Source organism: Pelecanus crispus, chromosome Z (genome assembly GCF_030463565.1).
Source record: "Pelecanus crispus isolate bPelCri1 chromosome Z, bPelCri1.pri, whole genome shotgun sequence".
NCBI classification, from domain to species: Eukaryota; Metazoa; Chordata; class Aves; order Pelecaniformes; family Pelecanidae; genus Pelecanus; species Pelecanus crispus.
In genome coordinates this window covers 64,265,597-64,286,374 of record NC_134676.1, presented here as the reverse complement: position 1 = coordinate 64,286,374, position 20,778 = coordinate 64,265,597, and the positions used below count along the sequence as shown (strand labels likewise).

Sequence of the window (20,778 nt, the reverse complement as noted above, 5' to 3'; positions counted from 1 at the left end):
AATTCTAACACACCCACATTGAATCATATCTACATAAGCCTCCCTAAGGCTTTCCTGCTTTCTGACAGAGGAAGTTCGAAAAAATTTAGAGCTCTGTCCTCCACAAATGCATCATGATTCCAAAAATAATTATCAGCATGAACCTAAAATAAGAGACTTTTAAAAAAAAAAGCAAAACACCTGTGCATGCTACCATAAAGACCCAGTAAGTCAGTAAGTCTTTACTGTTAATTCAGATTCTAACCAAGCAAAAACACCTTAAATGCTCAGCAAATTAATAAAGAAAACTAGGATCTCATCTTCCAATTCACACATAATACATACTGCTCCACCTCACACGAAATACAACAGGATTCTTACCACAATAACATGTGTCACAGTTGCTAGAGTGCTGTCTCCTGCCATTAGCGTGCGAAGTAGTATGCCATTGGTGCAAAATGTTAACAGTGTCTTTGGAGAAACCCTGTTGAACAGTTCATAAAAGATACTTCAGGTTTTTTGCACCATTTAAATGTTGTTCCCACTAACTACTGAAAATTAGAGGACTGAACAGCTGCTCACCAGAAGTGGAATTAGACTATAGTTCTCTCACCAAAGAATTCATACATACTGTTTGTTTTTAAACTATGCCTATTCCTAGAGAGTTCCTACGGAATCTTGGTGTTTATGCTCCAAAACTTCAGACAACAGATTAATTAACACAGTGAGACTCAAATTTATAGAAGTAAATAAGCAAGTGAAATAGAACCTTGAGAACCTCTCCACATTGTTTAATTTACTGGAAAATTCAGTGTGGACTGCTTTGGATAAACAGGTTCCAATTCTTCAACATATGCCTGGATATAGTCTTTGTATTTGCCTATATATGGTGGTTTGACCCTGGCTGGATGCCAGGTGCCCACCAAAGCTGCTCTATCACTCCCCTCCTCAACTGGACATGGAAGAGAAAATATAACTGAAGACTAATGGGTCAAGATAAGGACAGGGAGACATCACTCACCAATTACCATCACTGGCAAAACAGACTTGACTTGGGGAAACTAGTTTAGTTTATTGACAATGAAATTAGAGCAGGGTAATGAGAATTAAAACCAAATCTTAAAAAACACCTTCCCTCCACCCCTCCCTTCTTCCCAGGCTCAACTTCACTCCTTATTTTCTCTACCTCCTCCCCCGAGCAGTGCAGGGGGACAGGGAATGGGGGTTGCAGTCAGTTGATCATGCGTTGTCTCTGCTGCTCCTTCCTCCTCAGAGGAGGACTCTTCACACTCTTCCCCTGCTCCAGCGTGGGGTCCCACCCAAAGGAGACAGTCCTCCACAAACTACTCCAACGTGGGTCCTTCCCTTCTTCATGAACTGCTCCAGCATGGGTCCCTTCCACAGGGTGCAGTCCTGCAGGAGCAGACTGCTCCAATGTGGGTCCCCCATCGGGTCACAAGTCATAGAATCATAGAATCGTTTAGGTTGGAAAAGACCTTTAAGATCATCCAGTCCAACCGTTAACCTACACTACCAAGTCCACACTGAACCAATCAAGGGTAGACTAGACTAAACCATGTCCCAAAGTGCCACATCTACCTGTTTTTTGAACGCTTCCAGGGATGGTGACTCCACCACCTCTCTGGGCAGCCTGTTCCAATGCTTGACCACCCTTTCCGTCAAGAAATTTTTCCTAATATCTAATCTAAACCTCCCCTGGTGCAGCTTGAGCCCACTTCCTCTCATCCTATCGCTAACTACTTGGGAGAAGAGACCAGCACCCACCTCACTACAACCTCCTTTCAGGTAGTTGTAGAGAGCGATAAGGTCTCCCCTCAGCCCCCTATTCTCCAGGCTAAACAACCCCAGTTCCCTCAGCTGCTCCTCATAAGGCCTGTGCTCCAGACCCTTCACCAGCTTCATTGCCCTTCTCTGGACACGCTCCAGCACCTCAATGTCCTTCTTGTAGTGAGGGGCCCAAAACTGAACACAGTATTTCAGGTGCAGCCTCACCAGCACCGAGTACAGGGGGACAATCACCTCCCTGCTCCTGCTGGCCACACTATTCCTGATACAAGCCAGGATGCTGTTGGCCTTCTTGGCCACCTGGGCACACTGCTGGCTCATGTTCAGCCGGCTGTCAACCAGCACCTCCAGGTCTTTTTCCACCAGGCAGCTTCGCAGCCACTCTTCCCCAAGCCTGTAGCATTGCATGGGGTTGTTGTGACCGAAGCCCTGCCAGCAAACCTGCTCCATTGTGGGCTCCTCTCTCCATGGGTCCACAGGTCCTGCCAGGAGCCTGCTCCAGCGTGGGCTCTCCACACGGTCATAGCTTCCTTCAGGCATCTACCCAATACACTACACTTGACTGAATCACAAAGAAATCAGGTGATCCTTTTCAAATGTTTTAATTTTTCTCTTCAAGAATTTAAAAGCCTTTAAAAGTTACTATTCTAGAACCTGTGGCAGGTAGGTGGGCAAGTAAAAACAGCAATCACCTCTACCTTCTCCAGCACTGCCATCTTAAGTACTGAAAAGTTCCTTTGTATCACACTCTACAGCTCTTTTCTGGAAGACATGAGCTCACTAGTTATCATATGCAAATTTCTTTCCAAGTTTGGAGTTCATTCCTCCTTTCTAAAATCCTCCTACATATTAAATTCAAGTGTATCAGGTTTGCATGGCAAGGTTTTGGGAGCGGGCGGGGGGGGGTGGGCTACAGGGGTGGCTACTATAAGAAGCTGCTAGAAACTTCCCCAGCATCTGAGGGAGCCAATGCCAGACTGCTCCAAGATAGACCCGCTGCTGGCCAAGGCTGAGCCCATCAGCAAGAGTGGTACTGCCTCTGGGATAACGTATTTAAGAAGGAGGGGGAAAAAAACTCAGCAAGTGCAGCTGGAGAAAGGAGTGAGAATATGTCAGAGGAAGGACTCTGCAGACACCAAGGTCAGTGCAGAAGGAGGGGGAGGAGGTGCTCCAGGCACTGGAGCAGACATTCCCCTGCAGCCCCTGGTGAAGACCATGGTGAGGCAGCTGTGCCCCTGCAGCCCATGAAGGTCCATGGGGGAGCAAATCTCCACCTGCAGCCCAGGGAGGATCCCACGCTGGAGCAGGTGGATGTGCCCCAAGGAGGCTGTGACCCTGTGGGAAGCCCACACTGGAGCAGGCTCCTGGCAGGACCTGTGGACCCATGGAGAGAGGAGCCCACGCTGGAGCAGGTTTTCTGGCAGGACTTGTGACCCCGTGGGGGACCCACGCTGGGGCAGTTCATGAAGAACTGCAGCCCGTGGGAAGGACTCACACTGGAGAAGTTCGTGGAGGACTGTCTCCCGTGGGAGGGACCTCACGCTGGAGCAGGGGAGGAGTGTGAGGAGTCCTCCCCTGAGGAGGAAGGAGCGGCAGAGACAACGTGTGATGAACTGACCGCAACCCCCATTCCCCGTCCCCCTGCGCTGCTTGGCTGGAAGGAAGTAGAGAAAATCGGGACTGAAGTTAAGCCTGGGAAGAAGGGAGGGGTGGGCGAAAGGTGTTTTAAGATTTAGTTTTTATTTCTTATTATCCTAATCTGATTTGACTAGTAATAAATTAAACTGATTTCTCCAAGTCAAGTCTGTTTTGCCCATGATGGTAATTGGTGAGTGATCTCTCCCTGTCCTTATTTTGACCCACGAGCTTTTCACCATATTTTCTCTTCCATTTCCAGCTGAGGAGGGGGAGTGATAGAGCAGCTTTGGTGGGCACCTGGCATCCAGCCAGGGTCAACCCACCACATCAAGGAAAACATCCAAGATGGAAATGCTTTACTTTACCCATCTCTACTCTTGTCTCTTCTTCAGCAGCCTTCTAGAAATCGTCACTGCTCTCCAGTAGTTAATAAAACTTAAAAAAATTACACTCCTGTGTTACTGTAAACACCTCCACCCCACATCTTTTTTGCCCAGAGTTGGAAATATGGCCATCTCTACCTTTCGCTCTTTCTCAAGTGAATGTAGTGATTCATCTTTAAGCAGGATTTTCTGCACTGCTTCCAGTAATTCTTCCATTTTGATCTGACCTACATTTTGTTCTTCTTCAGCCAGCATAATACTTCCACACATTAATCATCATCACCTTTGCAATTCACCTTTACTAGCTCTTTTAATCCCTTAATAGCCTTGTGAGCTTTTGTACACATATTCAAATTATTCTTTAACTTGGCTTTGTTGTTCAAGTGCATTCATTTTCATCAGCTATGTGATTATCTTCATCCATATAGGCAACAGAGCCAGCTATACCTTTTGCCATCTTCTCACTCATATCCCAACTGCTGCCCATTCCTGGAAATCCCACTATCTACACAGTTCAAAGAATCTAGAAACCACACACAGTCTTCAGACTTTCATCCATTCCTGTTCTGCTTTAGGAACAAATTCCTCAGGTGACCTCAAGATACCTACTTTTGTATCACTTCATGCTTTAAACATAAAAGCTGAAACAGAGTAAATTTAACCCAAACTACATTCGTAAATAATGCTCAGCTTCATCATTCACTTTCAAATTCCACTTTTTTTCCTTTTATGTCCCCTATCAACTCTAATTATATAGCATTTGTTACAGCATGCTGGTCTTCCTACCTGTCTTCAAAGCTTGCAGAACTTTTGGATCTATGTGTGTTAAAAGTAGGAAGAAAAAAAAAAAGAGACGAAAGTGTAGACTTGATCTGAAAATAAGGCAAGGAATTACACATTCACACCCAAAAAGAAATCAAGAGAAAGCACCTGCAATTCACTTACATAAGACAATTCACTATATGAAACTGCAAAATACAGAAGGAAAAAACTGTCCTTTTCACTCTTAAATATTCCATTACCTGAAGCAACATATCCTACCTATACTTTATACATACTGAGCTTTCATTAGGCTGTATCCCAAACATACTGTAGTTTAAATATACACAAGACTGAAGACACCAATGCAAGATCAACTGACTTTAAGAAAGATCATTAGTACCTGCTTTCTAATCGGATCTGATAGCCAATCGTCTGGCCAATCTTCTCTTTTCTTTCTGCTGCTACTCTTTCCGCCACAGCAACAGCTGCTAAACGTCTTGGCTGAGTGCAAAATATACGACAGGGAGTTCCATTTTTGTAACAGTCATCAAGAAGGAACTGAGGGATCTGTAAAGAAGTGGTTTAAATTTACTTTTTAGTTTGATAAAGTCATAGCTTTTTTACCACAGTGAAACAATTTAACTGCATCTCAATATTACACAGGTTGCAAAAGGATTCACAGTAGGATTATCACCGCAAAAATACTTGAAGGGACAGAAAGGCAGCAAAAATAAATTTCTGTTTTTAAGTTTAATCTATTAAAAAAAAAAAAAGTTGAAGCTTTTCTCTCCTGCTTCAGAGAAATCTATAAAAAAAAATACCTGTAGGTAATCTTTCATTTTAACACACTAGTATTCTACTCTAGATACTAAGAACAGAACTAGCTTTAGAAGCAATAGGGCTATACAAAATCATAGCTACTTTCCCTTCAATATTTTATATTGGTTTAATGAAAAACTAGTATCTACGAGAAAATCATGCAGAACAATTTATGCTTTTAGTAAGTGGCTTAGGATTTCAAAAGCAAGAAAGTGAATTAGAACACGAGACTTTCAACTATATAGGAAAACAAAAGCCTTAAAACTAGGATAAAGAAATCCCTTATTACATAAAGATTATAAAATTGGCATTAGTTTTGTACAAATACTGTTATCTTTTTTAATTTCATTAAAGAAACATACTTGAGTAGTTTTTCCTGATCCAGTCTCTCCTACAATCAAAACAACCTTATTGTCCTTTATTATTTTGACAATTTCTTCCTGTTTTTCAAAAACTGGTAGTGATTGCCTGAAGGAATCAAACTCTGATTCCCCTCTTTTCACTGGAACCTGGGGAATACCATTGTTAAGTCGTCCACTTGTCTTGTTCACTTCTCTGTTTTCTGTGAAGACAAATTAACAATTTACTTAGATACAAAAGAAAGTCACAAAAACGTTGCTTAAAAAAATCATACATCAAAAAACGTTCCTGACTTTATATGCATCCCTATTGATAAAGTGACAAACCCATCACACATATAAAAGCCATATTCATAGTAATGCATTCTGTTACGGTGTTTGATATAAGTATTTTCAAAGGAGTTATTACTTTCATAGACATTTTGAACAAAACCAGACTATCTCACTGCATTGCTCAATGTCAAAAAGGTCAGGAAGAACAGAACAAGAAATAGAAACTAAACCCCAGGAAAGCAGCTTGGCATATCTTCTCGGCCTTTGTATCATGTTTACACATTCACACCTCCACAGTTTGCCTAGAAATATTCACTGTATAGTTAAACCTTTAAGTTATTCCAAACTGACAAACATGTCTTCTGGAAAAAGATAACTTTACTGTGATTCATATGCCTTCTTTCACATCCTCCCTGGTCTTTTATGACCTCCTTTCAGTCAGTCTTACATAACCTAATGCTCTAGTCCATAAGGTTGGTCTTAAATCATACAAATTGAACCATGCTGTATCTAGACCCCTGGACCCACACAGCACAGTGTGATGTATTAGAAAGCAATGCATAAATAGCCAAAGAACCTGCACATCTTCATCAGAGACTACTTCAAATTCAGTATTGTAAATGCTATTCTAGAATTCCTTAATAATTTGTTATGGTTTAACCCAGCAGGCAGCTAACCACCACACAGCCCTTCGCTCACTCTCCCCCTCCCCAGTGGGATGGGGGAGAGAATCGGGGAAAAAAAAAGTAAAATTCATGGGTTTAGATAAAGACAGTTTAATAGGACAGAAAAGGAAGGAATAATAACAACAACAATAATAATAATATATAAAATAAGTGATGCACAATGCAATTGCTCACTGCCCGCTGAACGACGCCCAGCCAGTTCCAAGCAGCAGTTGCTACCCCATACTGAGCATGACATCGTATGGTATGGAATAGCCCTTTGGCCAGTTTGGGTCAGCTGTCCTGGCTGTGCCCCCTCCCAGTTTCTTGTGCACCTGGCAGAGCATGGGAAGCTGAAAAAGTCCTTGACTAGCATAAGCAGTACTTAGCAACAACTAAAACATCAGTGTGTTATCAACATTCTTCTCATACTAAATCCAAAACACAGCACTATGCCTGCTACTAGGAAGAAAATTAACTCTATCCGAGCTGAAACCATGACATAATTATTTCCCAGAAGAATGAAAAGCTTGCTGTAAATTCAATTATACATATGTAATGTGATTAACAGATTAATATAGTAAATTACAAGCACTGTCTTACCAAGACAGGCACAGGTTAACAGATTAAAAGAGCCAAAGCCATTCTGGAGAAGTAAGGAAAGATAAATTTTACACTATTCATTAGTTTATGCCTTACATTCCTAAAGAATTGCTTTTCAGTACTTTTATTATAGTTTCCCTCTGTTCATTAAACAATCCTATTAAACAACTGAAACAATTGAAAAAGAAAACTAGCAAAGGAGGCACTTAAAGCATGAACCATCATAATCAGAAATATCTGATGAAAAGAGGCATATTGGTACAAGTGTTTTCTGTGCAGTGCACGCAGCTTTGTGCACAGAAACACAACATAACTCTTACCCTCATAACTGTTAAAGCCATAATCTTGTTAAAAGCATTGTCTTAAAAAAAAACAAACGACAATACATCAGAAGTTTGTCTTCCAGTGAACTCTTTCATATTCTAGAAATCAGAAGTCTAGATAGCAGTCTCTTAGGGACCAAATCTATTTTAGAAGATGACAAAACAAAAAATAAACTTCTTATTTCATCAAGAACATGAATTTCTACAAGCAGAATAGCCAGCCTCATTTTCTTATAAGGGTGTTCTTATACTGCAGTCACGGTAACACTTCTCTCTTCAATCTCACCTCATGGAACTTGTAGGAACTCACATTTCAGAAATGTACTTCCAAATAAATTTGGTTGGAACTGGCTCAAAGATTCAAAAGTAACTTGGCACAAGGGAGACATTGGAATGTGGGTGACATGACTGCCTAAGTTCCTCATGACACCAGCTTTAAAAGACCCTATATTAACAATTAAAAGTCAAGAAAATTAACTGGTTTTCTGGGGGGGAAGGTGTCAGTTGGGACACGAAAGGAGACAGAAAAGAAAGGTTTTTGTTTTGTGGTTGGGTTGTGGGTTGTTTGGCTTTTTTAAGCAGTGTTGATTTGCAAGTCCATTTCAGAAGACACATTGAACATACCAGATTCTACAGCACATGCATTCCCTCGCTCTGTCTTTGGCAGAAGTTCTGTTCGTTCTTTATTTGTGACAGGAAATCTCTGAACTAAACTCCGAATAGCATGTTTCGTACTGGGAGCCAAGCAACAAGTCATTACTGCATGCGTTAGTTCTGATCCATCCTTCTTCCTTACAGTCAAGTATCGATTTGCTCCTTTTCTGGGAGGAAAAAAAAAAAAAGTATGTTAGGAGTAAGTAACCTATTTACCTCTATGTAATGATCTTTGACCATAATTCTTTCAAGATGCTGTCAGATTATTTTCAAATATAATGTCAAAACTAGAAAATTCCAAATAATGTCCTGTGTAGCATAAAGCACACCAAAATAACAGAAGCATCCACAATACCCACCATCAGAACCACCCTCCATTCACACGAGGTAGTGCAGCACAGATACTGCAGACTTCAGATGACTATGCCCAGCACAACCTTACAGTTAGGCCTCCATAATGTAACACTATTCTGCTACCTTTCTGTTAAAGGTCTATCACTGCATTTGCTTCCCAAAAGACAGCCACCTCCATCAAGCAATACTGAGAGGTATTACACAAAACTGATTTCTAGACTAATTTAGGAGGTTTAGAAGTTAAAAATCAACAAACAGACTGAACAGACAAACAAGCAGCCTTCTGGTGATATTCCAAGCCTTAGCAAAACCCAGTAAAACGAAGTAGGCTCGCAGAATGTTCATTATCAAAGATTTACAATGTAGAGTTAGAGCCAAAACACTTAATCATAACACTGCATTTGTTCTCAGACTGAACTCAGATACTGAAATGCAAAGAACTGTTGTAAACGTGTTTGAAACTGAACTATCTTGTGCCTGGGCTACAATGACATATCAACACTGTGAACATGACTTCTCAGGATAAGAACAGAAGGTCAGACCAAGAGCCCAGTGCCCCATCCCAGGCAGGGAAGGCCTCTGTGAGGAGAGGTCAGGGCTGCCCCGTGCCAGACAGCCAGCTCCAACAGACCCACCACAGGCACAGCTGAGCCCCTCAGCCACGACAGTGGTGACTCTGTAATAATGTATTTAAGAAAGGTAAGAAATGGTGCACAGCAGCTGTGAGAGAAAGGAGTGAGAAAAATGTGGGAGAAACAACCCTGCAGACACCAAGGTCAGGGGAGGAGATGCTCCAGCTGTTGGAGAATAGATTGCCCTGCAGCCCACAGAAGACACCTCAGTGGAGCAGGTTTACCCTGAAGGAACTTCATCCCGTGGGAGACCCCATGCTATTTTCTCCCCATGTCCTGTTGAGGACGGGGAGTGACAGACCAAGCTGGCTGGGCAGCTAGCAGTCAGCCAAGGCCAAATCACCACAGCATGGCTGCTTTCTAAGTTGCTGGCTTGGGTTCAGCTCCTGGTCAATGCAAGGTAACATTCAGAATACCAAAAATACTGAAGCTGGAACAGTACTTGAATGTGCATGTCCAGGGAAAGGTTTGCAGAACTGGAAAAACAAACTGCAATGCTTCCCATGACTATGCTGCTCTCAGTCTTCAGTAGTTTGTATCTAAGCAACTCGGAACCACAGAATCACAGAACCATGGAGATTGGCAGGGACCTCTGGAGGTCATCTGGTCCAAACCCCTGCTCACGCCGGGTCACGTAGAGCCAGTAACCCAGGACCATGTCCAGATGGCTTTTGAGTATCTCCAAGGAGGGAGACTCCATCACCTCCCTGGGCAACCTGTGCCAGTGCTCGGTCACCCTCACAGTTTGTGCCCATTGCCTCTGGTCCTGTCACTGGGCACCACCGAAAAGAACCTGGCCCTGTCCTCTTTGCACCCTCCCTTCACGTATCTATACATATTGACAAGACCCCCTGAGCCTTCTCTCAGGCTGAGCAGTCCCAGCTCTCCCAGCCTTTCCTCACAGGAGAGTTCATAGAATCACAGAATCATAGAATCATTTAGGTTGGAAAAGACCTCCTTCATCCAGTCCAACCATTAACCTAGCACTACCAAGTCCACCACTAAACCAATTCAGGGTAGAGTAGCAACCCCACACCTCCTGGCTTGGTGGCTGGATCATTTATAATGAAAGTAAAACTAGGAATCATTAAGGTTGGAAAGGACCTCTAAGATCATCAGTCCAACCATCAACCCAACACCACCATGCCCACTAGCCATGTCCCAAAGTGCCATGTCTACCTGGTTTTTGAATGCTTCCAGGGATGGTGATTCTACCACCTCCTGGGCAGGCTGTTGCAATGCTTGACTACCCTTTCCGTCAAGACATTTTTCCTAATATCTAATCTAAACCTCCCCTGGCGCAGCTTGAGCCCATTTCCTCTTGTCCTATCGTTATCTACTTGGGAGAAGAGACCAACACCCACCTCACTACAACCTTCTTTCAAGTAGTTGTAGGGAGCAATAAGGTCTTCTCTTCTCTAGGCTAAACAATCCCAGTTCCCTCAGCCACTCCTCATAAGACCTCCTCCTTCACCTCTGCCACCAGGCTGAACAGATCATTCACCTGGTCACACCGAAGACAGCTGCTGTCTCTGCTGCCCTCCAGTACAAGTGACAGGCTCAGGCACTCCCTGCAGCCGGAGACCTGGATGGCTGCATGTTTGTGCAGGAGCTCCTTCTGGGTCGCCGCACTCCTTCTGGCGACTGTTTTCAGGCGAGTGGTAACCATAGCTGCTAGGTCCTCTCCTGGGAGGGCGATGACCACTGCCTGAGTTTCCCTTTAGAGCTAGGAGGGGGACTTTGCATTCCCCGCATGCCCTGCCTGGGCGAATTGCAGAGCAAACCAAGGTGCTACGCCCTCCTGACGCACCCCGCCCTGTTTGCCGCACTCCCTGGGGGCTGCTTTTACAGGTGAGGGGGTTTGGCCGCCCTCACTCCTGTCCCCGCCCGCGCTGAGTGAGAGCTGCCGCTCAGCAGCAGCTCGCCCTTTCCCGCTCTAGGCAGGGGCTGGGGTGCCCCAACTCTCCCCTGGTGCTTTTGCCACCTTAGCAAGGGTGCCCTGGCACGAGCCTCCGCGCTGGAGCCCTTCACCTCGGGGACTTTGAGGTGCTCCAGTCCCTTCATCATCTTGGTGGCCCTTCACTGAACCCTCTCCAGTATGTCCATGTCTCTGTCCTACTGGTGATCCCAGCGCTCCAGGTGCGGCCTCACCAGTGCTAAGGAAAAGCCTCCCTCGACCTGTTAGCAACGCTCCCCCTAACTGGGGGGACGGGGGGAGCTGGTGAGACAGCTCTGAAGCTGTGAGAGCACCGCTCAGCAGTAGCCAAAACACTGGTGCGTTATCAACACTGTTCTAGCTACAAATACAAAGCACAGCACTAGGAGGGCTGCTGTGGGGAATATTAACTCCATCCCAGCCAGACCCAATATAATACACTGCTAGCTATGTCTAGAGGAAAACATACTAGCTATGAAGCGTTTATAAGTTTTCTGTAAGTATTCAACATATGCTTGCTTCACTCAAAGGAAAAAACTAAGGACACAAAATATTGTCCTATGGTTCCCAAGCAATAGCTTCCGTTATTTATCTGCTCAGTGCAACAAGTACAGATACAGTAATGAATATTAACATTAAAATTATACTCTATCTAGAAATTCAATGATGAAAGCCAGTCATGATCAAGCTTTTAAAGACTGATCATTTCAAAAGTTATTGCAAGCATAAATACTGAGGAAATCTGGGTAGACTAAACACAAGTAGGACACCTGAATTTATTTTAAAAGGAAATTTATGTTCTTAAATGTGCAATGCATTATTACAGTAAAAGAAAAAGATACAGTTTATGTCTTCCCAGGTGAATATTCCCTTTTTCTCAGCTGTTTAAATTTCAGTTCAACTATTCTTCAAGCTTCATGTCACCCTGAACACACCACATTTAAAAAAAGAAAAAAACACAAAACAAAAACAGAGAGTGATTGTCCTAGTCTACACTGCACTGGTGTGGCCCCACCTCCAGTACCATGTGCAGTTTTGCACACCTTATGGGAGTGTGTCCAGGGGAGGACACCCAAGATGGTGAAAGGCCGCGAGGATGATACTTATGAGTAGTGGCTGAGCTCACTCAGCTGGTTCAGCTTGGAGAAAAGAAGGCTGAGGGGTGACCTCATCGCAGTCTACACCTTCCTCGGGGTGGGGTTGGGGGGGAGGCAGTGGAGGGGGAGGTGCTGGTCTTCTGTCTCTGGTGACCAGCGACAGGACATGAGGAAATGGAATGAAGCTGCATCAGGGGAAGTTCAGATTGGACATTAGGAAAAGGTTCCTCGTTGAGAGGGTGGTCGGTCACTGGAACAGCTCAGAGGTGCCTCGTTTGACCTGCTGTTTACGAACAGAGGACTGGTGGGAGATGCCATGGTTGGAGGCCGTCTTGGGCTTAGCAACCACGATATGATAAGCGTTTTGATTCTGGGCAATATAAAGAGGAGGGGCAGCAAAACTGCTACCCTGGACTTCCGGAGGGCAGACTTTGGCCTGTTCAGGACCCTGGTTGGGAAAGTCCCTTGGGAGGCAGTCCTGAAGGGCAAAGGGATCTAGAAAGGCTGGGCCTTCTTCAAGAAGAAAGTCTTAAGGGGGCAGGAGCAGGCTGTCCCCATGTGCCGTAAGACCAACCGGCGGGGAAGACGACCGGCCTGGCTGAACAGGGAGCTTTTGCGGGGACTCAGGGAAAAAAAGGAGAGTCTACCACCTTTGGAAGAAGGGGCAGGCAACTCAGGAAGAGTACAGGGATCTCGTTAGGCTATGCAGGTAGGAAATTAGAAAAGCAAAAGCCCAGCTAGAACTCAATCTGGCCACTGTTGTAAGAGATAACAAAAAATGTTTTTATAAGTACATCAACAACAAAAGGAGAGCCAAGGAGAATCTCCATCCTTTGCTGGATGTCGGGGGGAACATTGTCACCAAGGATGAGGAAAAGGCTGAGGTACTTAATGCCTTCTTTGCCTCAGTCTTTAATAGCCAGACCAGTCATCCCCAGGGTACTCAGTCCCCTGAGCTCGAAGACAGGGACAGGCAGCAGAATGGAGCCCTCATAATCCAGGAGCAAGCAGTTAACGACCTGCTATACCACCTGGATGCTCACAAGTCTATGAGGCCAGATGGGATCCACCCGAGAGTATTGAGGGAGCTGGCAGAGGAGCTTGCCAAGCCACTCTCCATCATCTATCAGCAGCAGTTCTGGTTAACAGGGGAGGTCCCTGATGACTGGAGGCTTGCCAGTGTGATGCCCATCTACAAGAAGGGCCAGAAGGAGGATCTGGGGAACTACAGGCCTGTCAGCCTGACCTTGGTGCCGGGAAACATTATGGAGCATTTCATATTGAGTGTGCTCAACGGACGTTAATGGTTGGACTGGATGATCTTAAAAGTCTTTTCCAACCTAAACGATTCTATGATTCTATGACGTGTGCAGGCCAACCAAGCGCCCATCCAGCATGGGTTTATGAAAGGCAGGTCCTGCTTGACCAACCTGATCTCCTTCTATCACCTGGTGACCCGCCTGATAGATGATGGAAAGGCTGTGGATGTCATTTACCTGGACTTTAGCAAAGCTTCTGACACCGTCTCTCACAATATTCTCCTTGGGAAGCTGGCAGCTCATGGCTTGGACGGGCATGCTCTTCGCTGGGTAAAAAACTGGCTGGGTGGCCGAGCCCAGAGACACTACTCTGGTGAAAGGAGTTAAGTCCAGTTGGCGGCCGGTCACGAGCGGTGTTCCCCAGGGCACAGTTTTGGGGCCAGCCTTGTTTAACACCTTTATCAACGATCTGGATGAGGGGATTGAGTGCACCCTCAGTAAGTTTGCAGATGACACCAAACTGGGTGGGAGTGTCAATCTGCTCGAGGGTAGGATGGCCCTGCAGAGGGACCTGGACAGGCTGGATCGATGGGCCAAGGCCAACTGTATGAGGTTCAACAAGGGCAAGTGCTGGGTCCTGCACTTGGGTCACAAAAACCCCATGCAATGCTACAGGCTTGGGGAAGAGTGGCTGGAAAGCTGCCTGGTGGAAAAGGACCTGGGGGTGTTGGTCGACAGCCAGCTGAACATAAGCCAGCAGTGTGCCCAGGTGGCCAAGAAGGCCAACAGCATCCTGGCTTGTATCAGGAATAGTGTGGCCAGCAGGAGCAGGGAAGTGATTGTTCCCCTGTACTCAGCACGGGTGAGGCTGCACCTCAAATACTGTGTTCAATTTTGGGCCCCTCACTACAAGAAGGACATTGAGGTGCTGGAGCATGTCCGAAGAAGGGCAACAAAGCTGGTGAAGGGTCTGGGGCACAGGTCTTATGAGGAGTAGCTGAGGGAACTGGGGGTTGTTTAGTCTGGAGAAGAGGAGGCTGAAAGGAGACCTTATCACTCTCTACAACTACCTGAAAGGAGGGTGTAGCGAGATGGGTGCTGGTCTCTTCTCCCAAGTAGATAACGATAGGACAAGAGGAAAAGGGCTTAAGCTGCACCAGGGGAGGTTTAGATTAGATATTAGGAAAAATTTCTTGACGGAAAGGTTGGTCAAGCATTGGAACAGGCTGCCCAGAGGGGTGGTGGAGTCACCATCCCTGGAAGCGTTCAAAAAATGGGTAGACGTGGCACTTTGTGACATGGTTTATTGGGCATGGTGGTGTTGGGTTGATGGCTGGACTGATGATCTTAGAGATCCTTTCCAATCTCAATGATTCCTAGTTTTTACGTTCATTATAAATGATCCAGCCACCAAGCCAGGAGGTGTGGGGTTGCTGCTCTACCCTGAATTGGTTTAGTGGTGGACTTGGTAGTGTTAGGTTAATAGTTGGACTGGATGATCTTAAAGGTCTTTTCCAACCTAAATGATTCTATGATTCTAAGAAATTTTTTACAGTGAGGGTGGTAAAGCAGTGGAACAGGCTGCCCAGAGAGGTAGTGGAGGCCCCATGCATAGAAACATTCAAGGTCAGGTTGGATGGGGCTCTGAGCAACCTGACCTAGCTGAAGATGTCCCTGCTCACTGCAGGGGGGTTGGGCTAGATGATCTCTAAAGGTCCTTTCCAACCCAAAGCATTCTGTGAGTCTGTGTTCCCAAAATATGATGCAAAGGTAGGCAAGTTCAGCCAAATTAATCGTTGTCTCAGGCATCTGTGGCAAAAATCAGCTACACCATTCCCAAGACTGGAACCACACTGGAAGCATAACTTCACTTGAACAGCACTAGGCTTGAATAAGATCTTCTGAAACCAAGCTACGTGTTCAACACAATCAGTGCTGAATAGCACTTACTCCCTAATTAAGTACAGATCAGAGAACTAGCATTTTACACTACTTTTGCAAGAATCATAAGTATTACCAGAAATGAGGAACAGCAAATGCTGCTATGGTTTTACAACAGTCCACACACATACACGAGTTATACATGACGCTCCATCTATCTGAGTTTTTCCTGTAACTTTCCCTTTCCTGTTGCTTTGCCACCTGAACTCCTAAGGGCAGTGGATTCTCAGCCTTCATGCAAGCTCATCAGGTCAATGAACATGGGTTTTCTCTTCAAAAGATGAGAGCAAAGTAAGAGAAAGAAACATCATCATACCTGCATATGAACCCTCTTCTCCTGCACTCCTCAGCAGAAACACTCTTGTGGACATACTGCTCTAGGTTACATTTTATCTGTCAAGGTATGAGATTCTATGCAAAACCCTTGGGCGCACAATAGCGCATGAAAAACAGAACAGTATAAGGGCAACCTATCTTGAACTAACCAAGTCACAAGTTTTTTTAAGTAGAAATAAAGCAAAGCACTACGACACTTACTTTTATCTTACTTTTTAAACTTTTTTCTCTAGTGCTATTCCCTGCAACAGCGCAGGATATGCTAGAAATACGGATCATTTTAATGCCAATCATGAAATTCCATATGCTTGTACCAAAAGAAGAAAATAATGAATAAAAATCAGACTCAACTTACCCCTTACTTTTAGATATCAGTCCAAGAGACTGACAGAGCCGGTGAACAAACGCTCTTTCAGTACTAGTGAAAGAAGAAGGAAATTCCATTTCTAGAAAGATAATTAAAAAAGCAAACATAACAACACAACAGACAGTATTCTTGACGCATTACCTCGACGTTACGAGCCTTTCAATCCCCAAACCTATCACGTTCTCCTGTGAGCAACGGGACTAAGGGCAGTGCTGTGTCTTCACACCTGTAAGCCACGCAGGGTTCACAAGCAAGCCCTCTTACTCGGGCAGGAGGCAGCTGTGGAGAGGCTTCTGCTGCTCAACCCATGAAGACCTTCCGGGCCCAGGTGTCCGCCGCCCCCCCTGCGGGCCCCGCTCCCCGCCACCGGCCCAGGCCCGGCGCCCACCGCCGCTCCCCGCCACCGGCCCAGGCCCGGCGCCCACCGCCGCCCCGGCTCCCCGCAGCCCAGCGCCCGCCCCGCTGCCGGCCGCCGCCACGGGCCCGCCCGGGCGCTCCTGCCCCCCCCCCCCCCCCTTCCTCCCCGCGGCCGGGCTGCCGCTACGCACCTTTCTCCTCCCCGTACCGGAACCGCTCCAGGGCGAGGTTCACCGCGATCTCCACCTCCTCGTCGACGCGGATATCCTTCAGCCCCTTGCCTCGGCCGCGGCCCGCCGCGGGGCCGGCGGAGGCGGCCGCGGCGGGGTTACTCGAGCCCCCCGAGCCCCCGCCGGGCTGTCGCGGGGAGACGCTACTGGGCCGCGACATGGCTCCGCGGCCGGGGGCGCCAGCCCGGGCTGGCGCCAGGGGGTGTCGCGGGGGGGGGGGGGGGAACGGCGGCGGCGGGGACCGGCGGCGCGGGGACGCCGCAGGAAAGCAAACGCCGCGGGTGCGCGCCGGCCCGCGGGACAGCGGCGGCGCAGCGTCCTGACGTCAGCGCGCGGGGCGGGGCGGGCGGGCAGGGGAGCTCCCTCCCGGCGGAGGCTCCGCCCCCGGGGCGTCGGGGCCGTGGCGAGGGCCGGGGGCGGCCGCCGGGGCGGGGCGAGGCCGGGCCTGGGCCCCTTCTCCCCAGCGCCGCCCCGCGGCAGCGGCGGGCTCGGGGCCTGGGCAGGGCTGGTGGAAGCTGCCTCGCTCAAACGGGAGAATCATTCACTCATAGACTCATAGAACGCTTTGGGCTGGAAGGGACCTTGAGAGGTCACCTCGCCCAACCCCCCTGCAGTGAGCAGGGACAGCTTCAACTACAGCAGGTTGCTCAGAGCCCCGTCCAACCTGACCTGGAATGTTGCCAGGGATGGGGCCTCCACCGCCTCTCTGGGCAACCTGTTCCAGGGCTTCACCGCCCTCGTGGTGACAGAGGTGGAGAGGCGGCAAACGTGCTCTCTGCTGATGTCTTAAGTACAATCAACGGTGGGGCAGCGCGTGCCCAAAATTGATGCCAGCTAAAAACAAAATTGCATCATAAACAGAAGGAAATGGGTTTTTTTCTTGATTAGGCTGCTAAAGTGTGTATCGTGTCCTTGGGATGATGTATGGCTCTTGCAAAGTTTCTCCTATTGAGGAAGAAGTAGAGGTTTTCAGTATCAATTTTGGGGGAAAAAAAGTCTTTGGAGTCCCTGATATAAGTGATTATGACCTACATGACTTAAACATGACTATCACAACCTGTGCCGCTTTGCTAATGGTTTTTCTGGGCCTGCTTGAATGGAGGACAATGACAGTGATGGTAGATAGGAATCTTTTGTTTCAAAGATTAAGGACTGTGGATTCCAGACATGGTTTAGTCTAGCCTACCCTTGATTGGTTCAGTGTGGACTTGGTAGTGTAGGTTAACGGTTGGACTGGGTGATCTTAAAGGTCTTTTCCAACCTAAACGATTCTAGGATTTTATGATTAATTGAATGGCATTAAATGTAGGTGGGTAAGATCATCGCAGTCCTCAGCCTCTTCGATTTCGTAAAGCGTGAGTAATTTTTCAAGATGGCACTCCAAGGGGAAGCTGTTTAGCCACTTAACATTTATTTCAGGGGATTTGTTGGTGTCTTGAGTATTCTTTAAATCAGTAAATAACCCTTTGGCTGAAACAATCATATTTTCCTGCTGTCCTTTGACTCCATGCTGAGGATATGAAAAAAACCTCTTGGACACAACACAGGATTAACTATTGAAGTTTGCTACTTTGGAAACATCATTCGGTCAGAAGGAGAATACTTTGAAAAAGAGCAAACTATTCCTCAAGCGTGAACTTAAGTGGAGAACTAAATAAATAGCAAATAAACACTGACTGACTGGTGTAGCTGCCTGAAAAATTCACTTAAAACACCTCTACCAAAGCTGTATACAAAGCTCACTTCAGCATAATTCTGCACTGAGAAGTGGCACTAGAGCTGAAGGTTTGCTCTATTGCAAGGTTACTTTCAAAATTTTCTGGTTTTTAACTCAGGTACCCTCCTATATATCTTCAGCCAAAGTACTTAATGTTGTTTCCTTATAGCAAAGTACTTATAGCTGTTTCTATGACATTCAGTAGTCATGTTAAAGCACATCACTTTTATTTGAAAAATTAAACTCTTTAGCTTAACACGATAAGGAGTCCTCTTATCTTCCTTAGTATCAACAGTAATAAATGAGAGCATAACTCGTTTGAGAGTCACATCAGAAAATCTTTAATTGTGAACCCAGGTCTGTTACCAGTTCCTGTGTCTTAACAGCATCATCTTGCCTTCCTACAAAAAAAGTATGTGACTCTGCAAAATGATTCCTCAGGCCCTATTCTGATCTCAGTTTGCAATCGTGTGTATACAACAGCTCACAGACATAATGACTATGTGTTATGTTAGGTCTCATCTATATAGTTACGAGCACGATGAAGCCTGAGTGCATTCTGCATAACCAATTTCTTAACACATAGATTGCTTCTTTCATTGCTGTGTTAACTCTCGAATGCTATTAAGCGTGAAAAAACAAGACAGTGTAGTCACTCAAATAGACATGACTCAAAGCACACAGTGAGGATACACGTGGAGAAAGAAAATAATTTTTATATTCTCCTGCTGGAAAATAAAGCTGCAGCCTGAATTCACAGCTAATGTAACTCTGTAGGTAGCATTACACTAGAGGTTAATCTGTCTCCAGGAGTTTAAGACGGGAACTCATAAAATAGTAGTGAAATAAAGGGAAGCCTGACTCAGGAAACTAATAGTGTTTGCATTTAACACATTGTAAAGGTGAGTGTAGTGCTGGCACACTGAGCATGATTTAAACTATCTGCTTGCTATAGAGTTTCACTGTAAATATACCTAAAGAAACCCCTCAAACAGCCAATGAATCATTCTTCCCAAACTGCTGATACCAATTAGAGGAGTCAGTGTTTAGGTAATAAAATCTACTGAACACAGAGTAGTTCCATGCTACAGTAAAGCAGGAGGAAGATTTTCTGGACAAGGAGTTGTCACTCACCTACTGCATGCTTCAGTTTATGCTGTGCCCTGCTAACTAGTTGATTGCAATCTACACTGAGCATACAAAAAAAAAAAAAAAAAAAAAAAAAAAAAAGAGTGAAGAGTGAATTGTGCCTTAAGCCCACATCTTGGGGCAGCTGTGCAAACTGTTCTCCTGTTTTGGTGAATTTACTTCCAAAAACACTAAGGGTGATTCTGGACCACCTTTGAGGTTGCCCTCCAGCTCTGACTGGCCTGTGTGCAGGCAATGGCCCTGTGAAGGAGGAGCAGCAACATACTCTCTGGAGCACGTGGGATACAAACATGCCCATACTAGCGTGGCATAGGGCATCATGCCTCACAGTGGGGTAGCACAGGTCCAGCTTCCCATTAGCTACGTCTTCCCTCAGGCTTTTGAGAAAAGACCTTTACAGACAGGTCTGTATCTACCAGCAAAGGAAGTGCTCTTCTGCATTCAGCCAGATTTTCACCCAATTCAGCATTCTAGCTCCAGCTCAGGTCCATATTAGTTGTAGAGGTACAACAGGAACGTACAACAGATCACTCTGAAAAACATATATACAGAACAGTTTTTGTCTTTGTTTCTATTCAAGTTCTTAGACATGGTGGTTTACATATAGTATTTATCCATTTTCTGTTAATAAAAATTACTAGCTGTAGATTTCCTTATTAGAATTAATAACTTGTAAGACTTTTTAAAATCCTTCTTCATGGTTGGCCTCAGAAATAGCTTCTGGCTAAGGCTTACACAAAACAAGTAACTCCTAGAGTAAGAATTATTTTCTTCTATCACCATATGTCCAAATGCCCATATACTTTTTATGTGAAGCATTAAGAGGCAGCAGAGTTTTATGCTAAAATATATCCGCATGTGCGAATACAATTATGCATTCTTATTTTACCCTCCTCAGAGGCACATTTATTATGTAGCCATTTTTGCTGGCTTCTTTTTACTTTGCGGAATATTTTCTCTCTCGTGAACACTGTAAAAATCCACAAAAGGTGCCACTACTGAGAGAAAGAGAACTATAAATTAAGTTTATGAAACAAAATTATCCATTATGTACTAACTGTGTAAGTGTATTCTGTCGGATATGACTGCAGAAGAGTTAGTCTTTTCACTAATTTTTTTTTAAGCTGTTAGTGTTGTAA

At 45.6% G+C, this 20,778-nt stretch overlaps 1 protein-coding gene across 1 annotated transcript in view; it reads right to left on the bottom strand.

Moving 5' to 3' along the window:
- The window catches only part of YTHDC2 (YTH N6-methyladenosine RNA binding protein C2), a 39,610-nt gene extending 22,677 nt beyond the window's left edge, over positions 1–16,933 (bottom strand). The window contains exons 1-6 of the mRNA XM_075726103.1: positions 16,735–16,933; positions 16,175–16,265; positions 8,235–8,431; positions 5,750–5,949; positions 4,969–5,135; positions 361–463 (exon numbers count right to left, since the gene is read on the bottom strand). Coding sequence (XP_075582218.1) covers positions 361–463; positions 4,969–5,135; positions 5,750–5,949; positions 8,235–8,431; positions 16,175–16,265; positions 16,735–16,933 — 957 coding nt within the window. The remainder of the gene's footprint in view (positions 1–360; positions 464–4,968; positions 5,136–5,749; positions 5,950–8,234; positions 8,432–16,174; positions 16,266–16,734) is intronic.
- Positions 16,934–20,778: the final 3,845 nt, after the last annotated feature.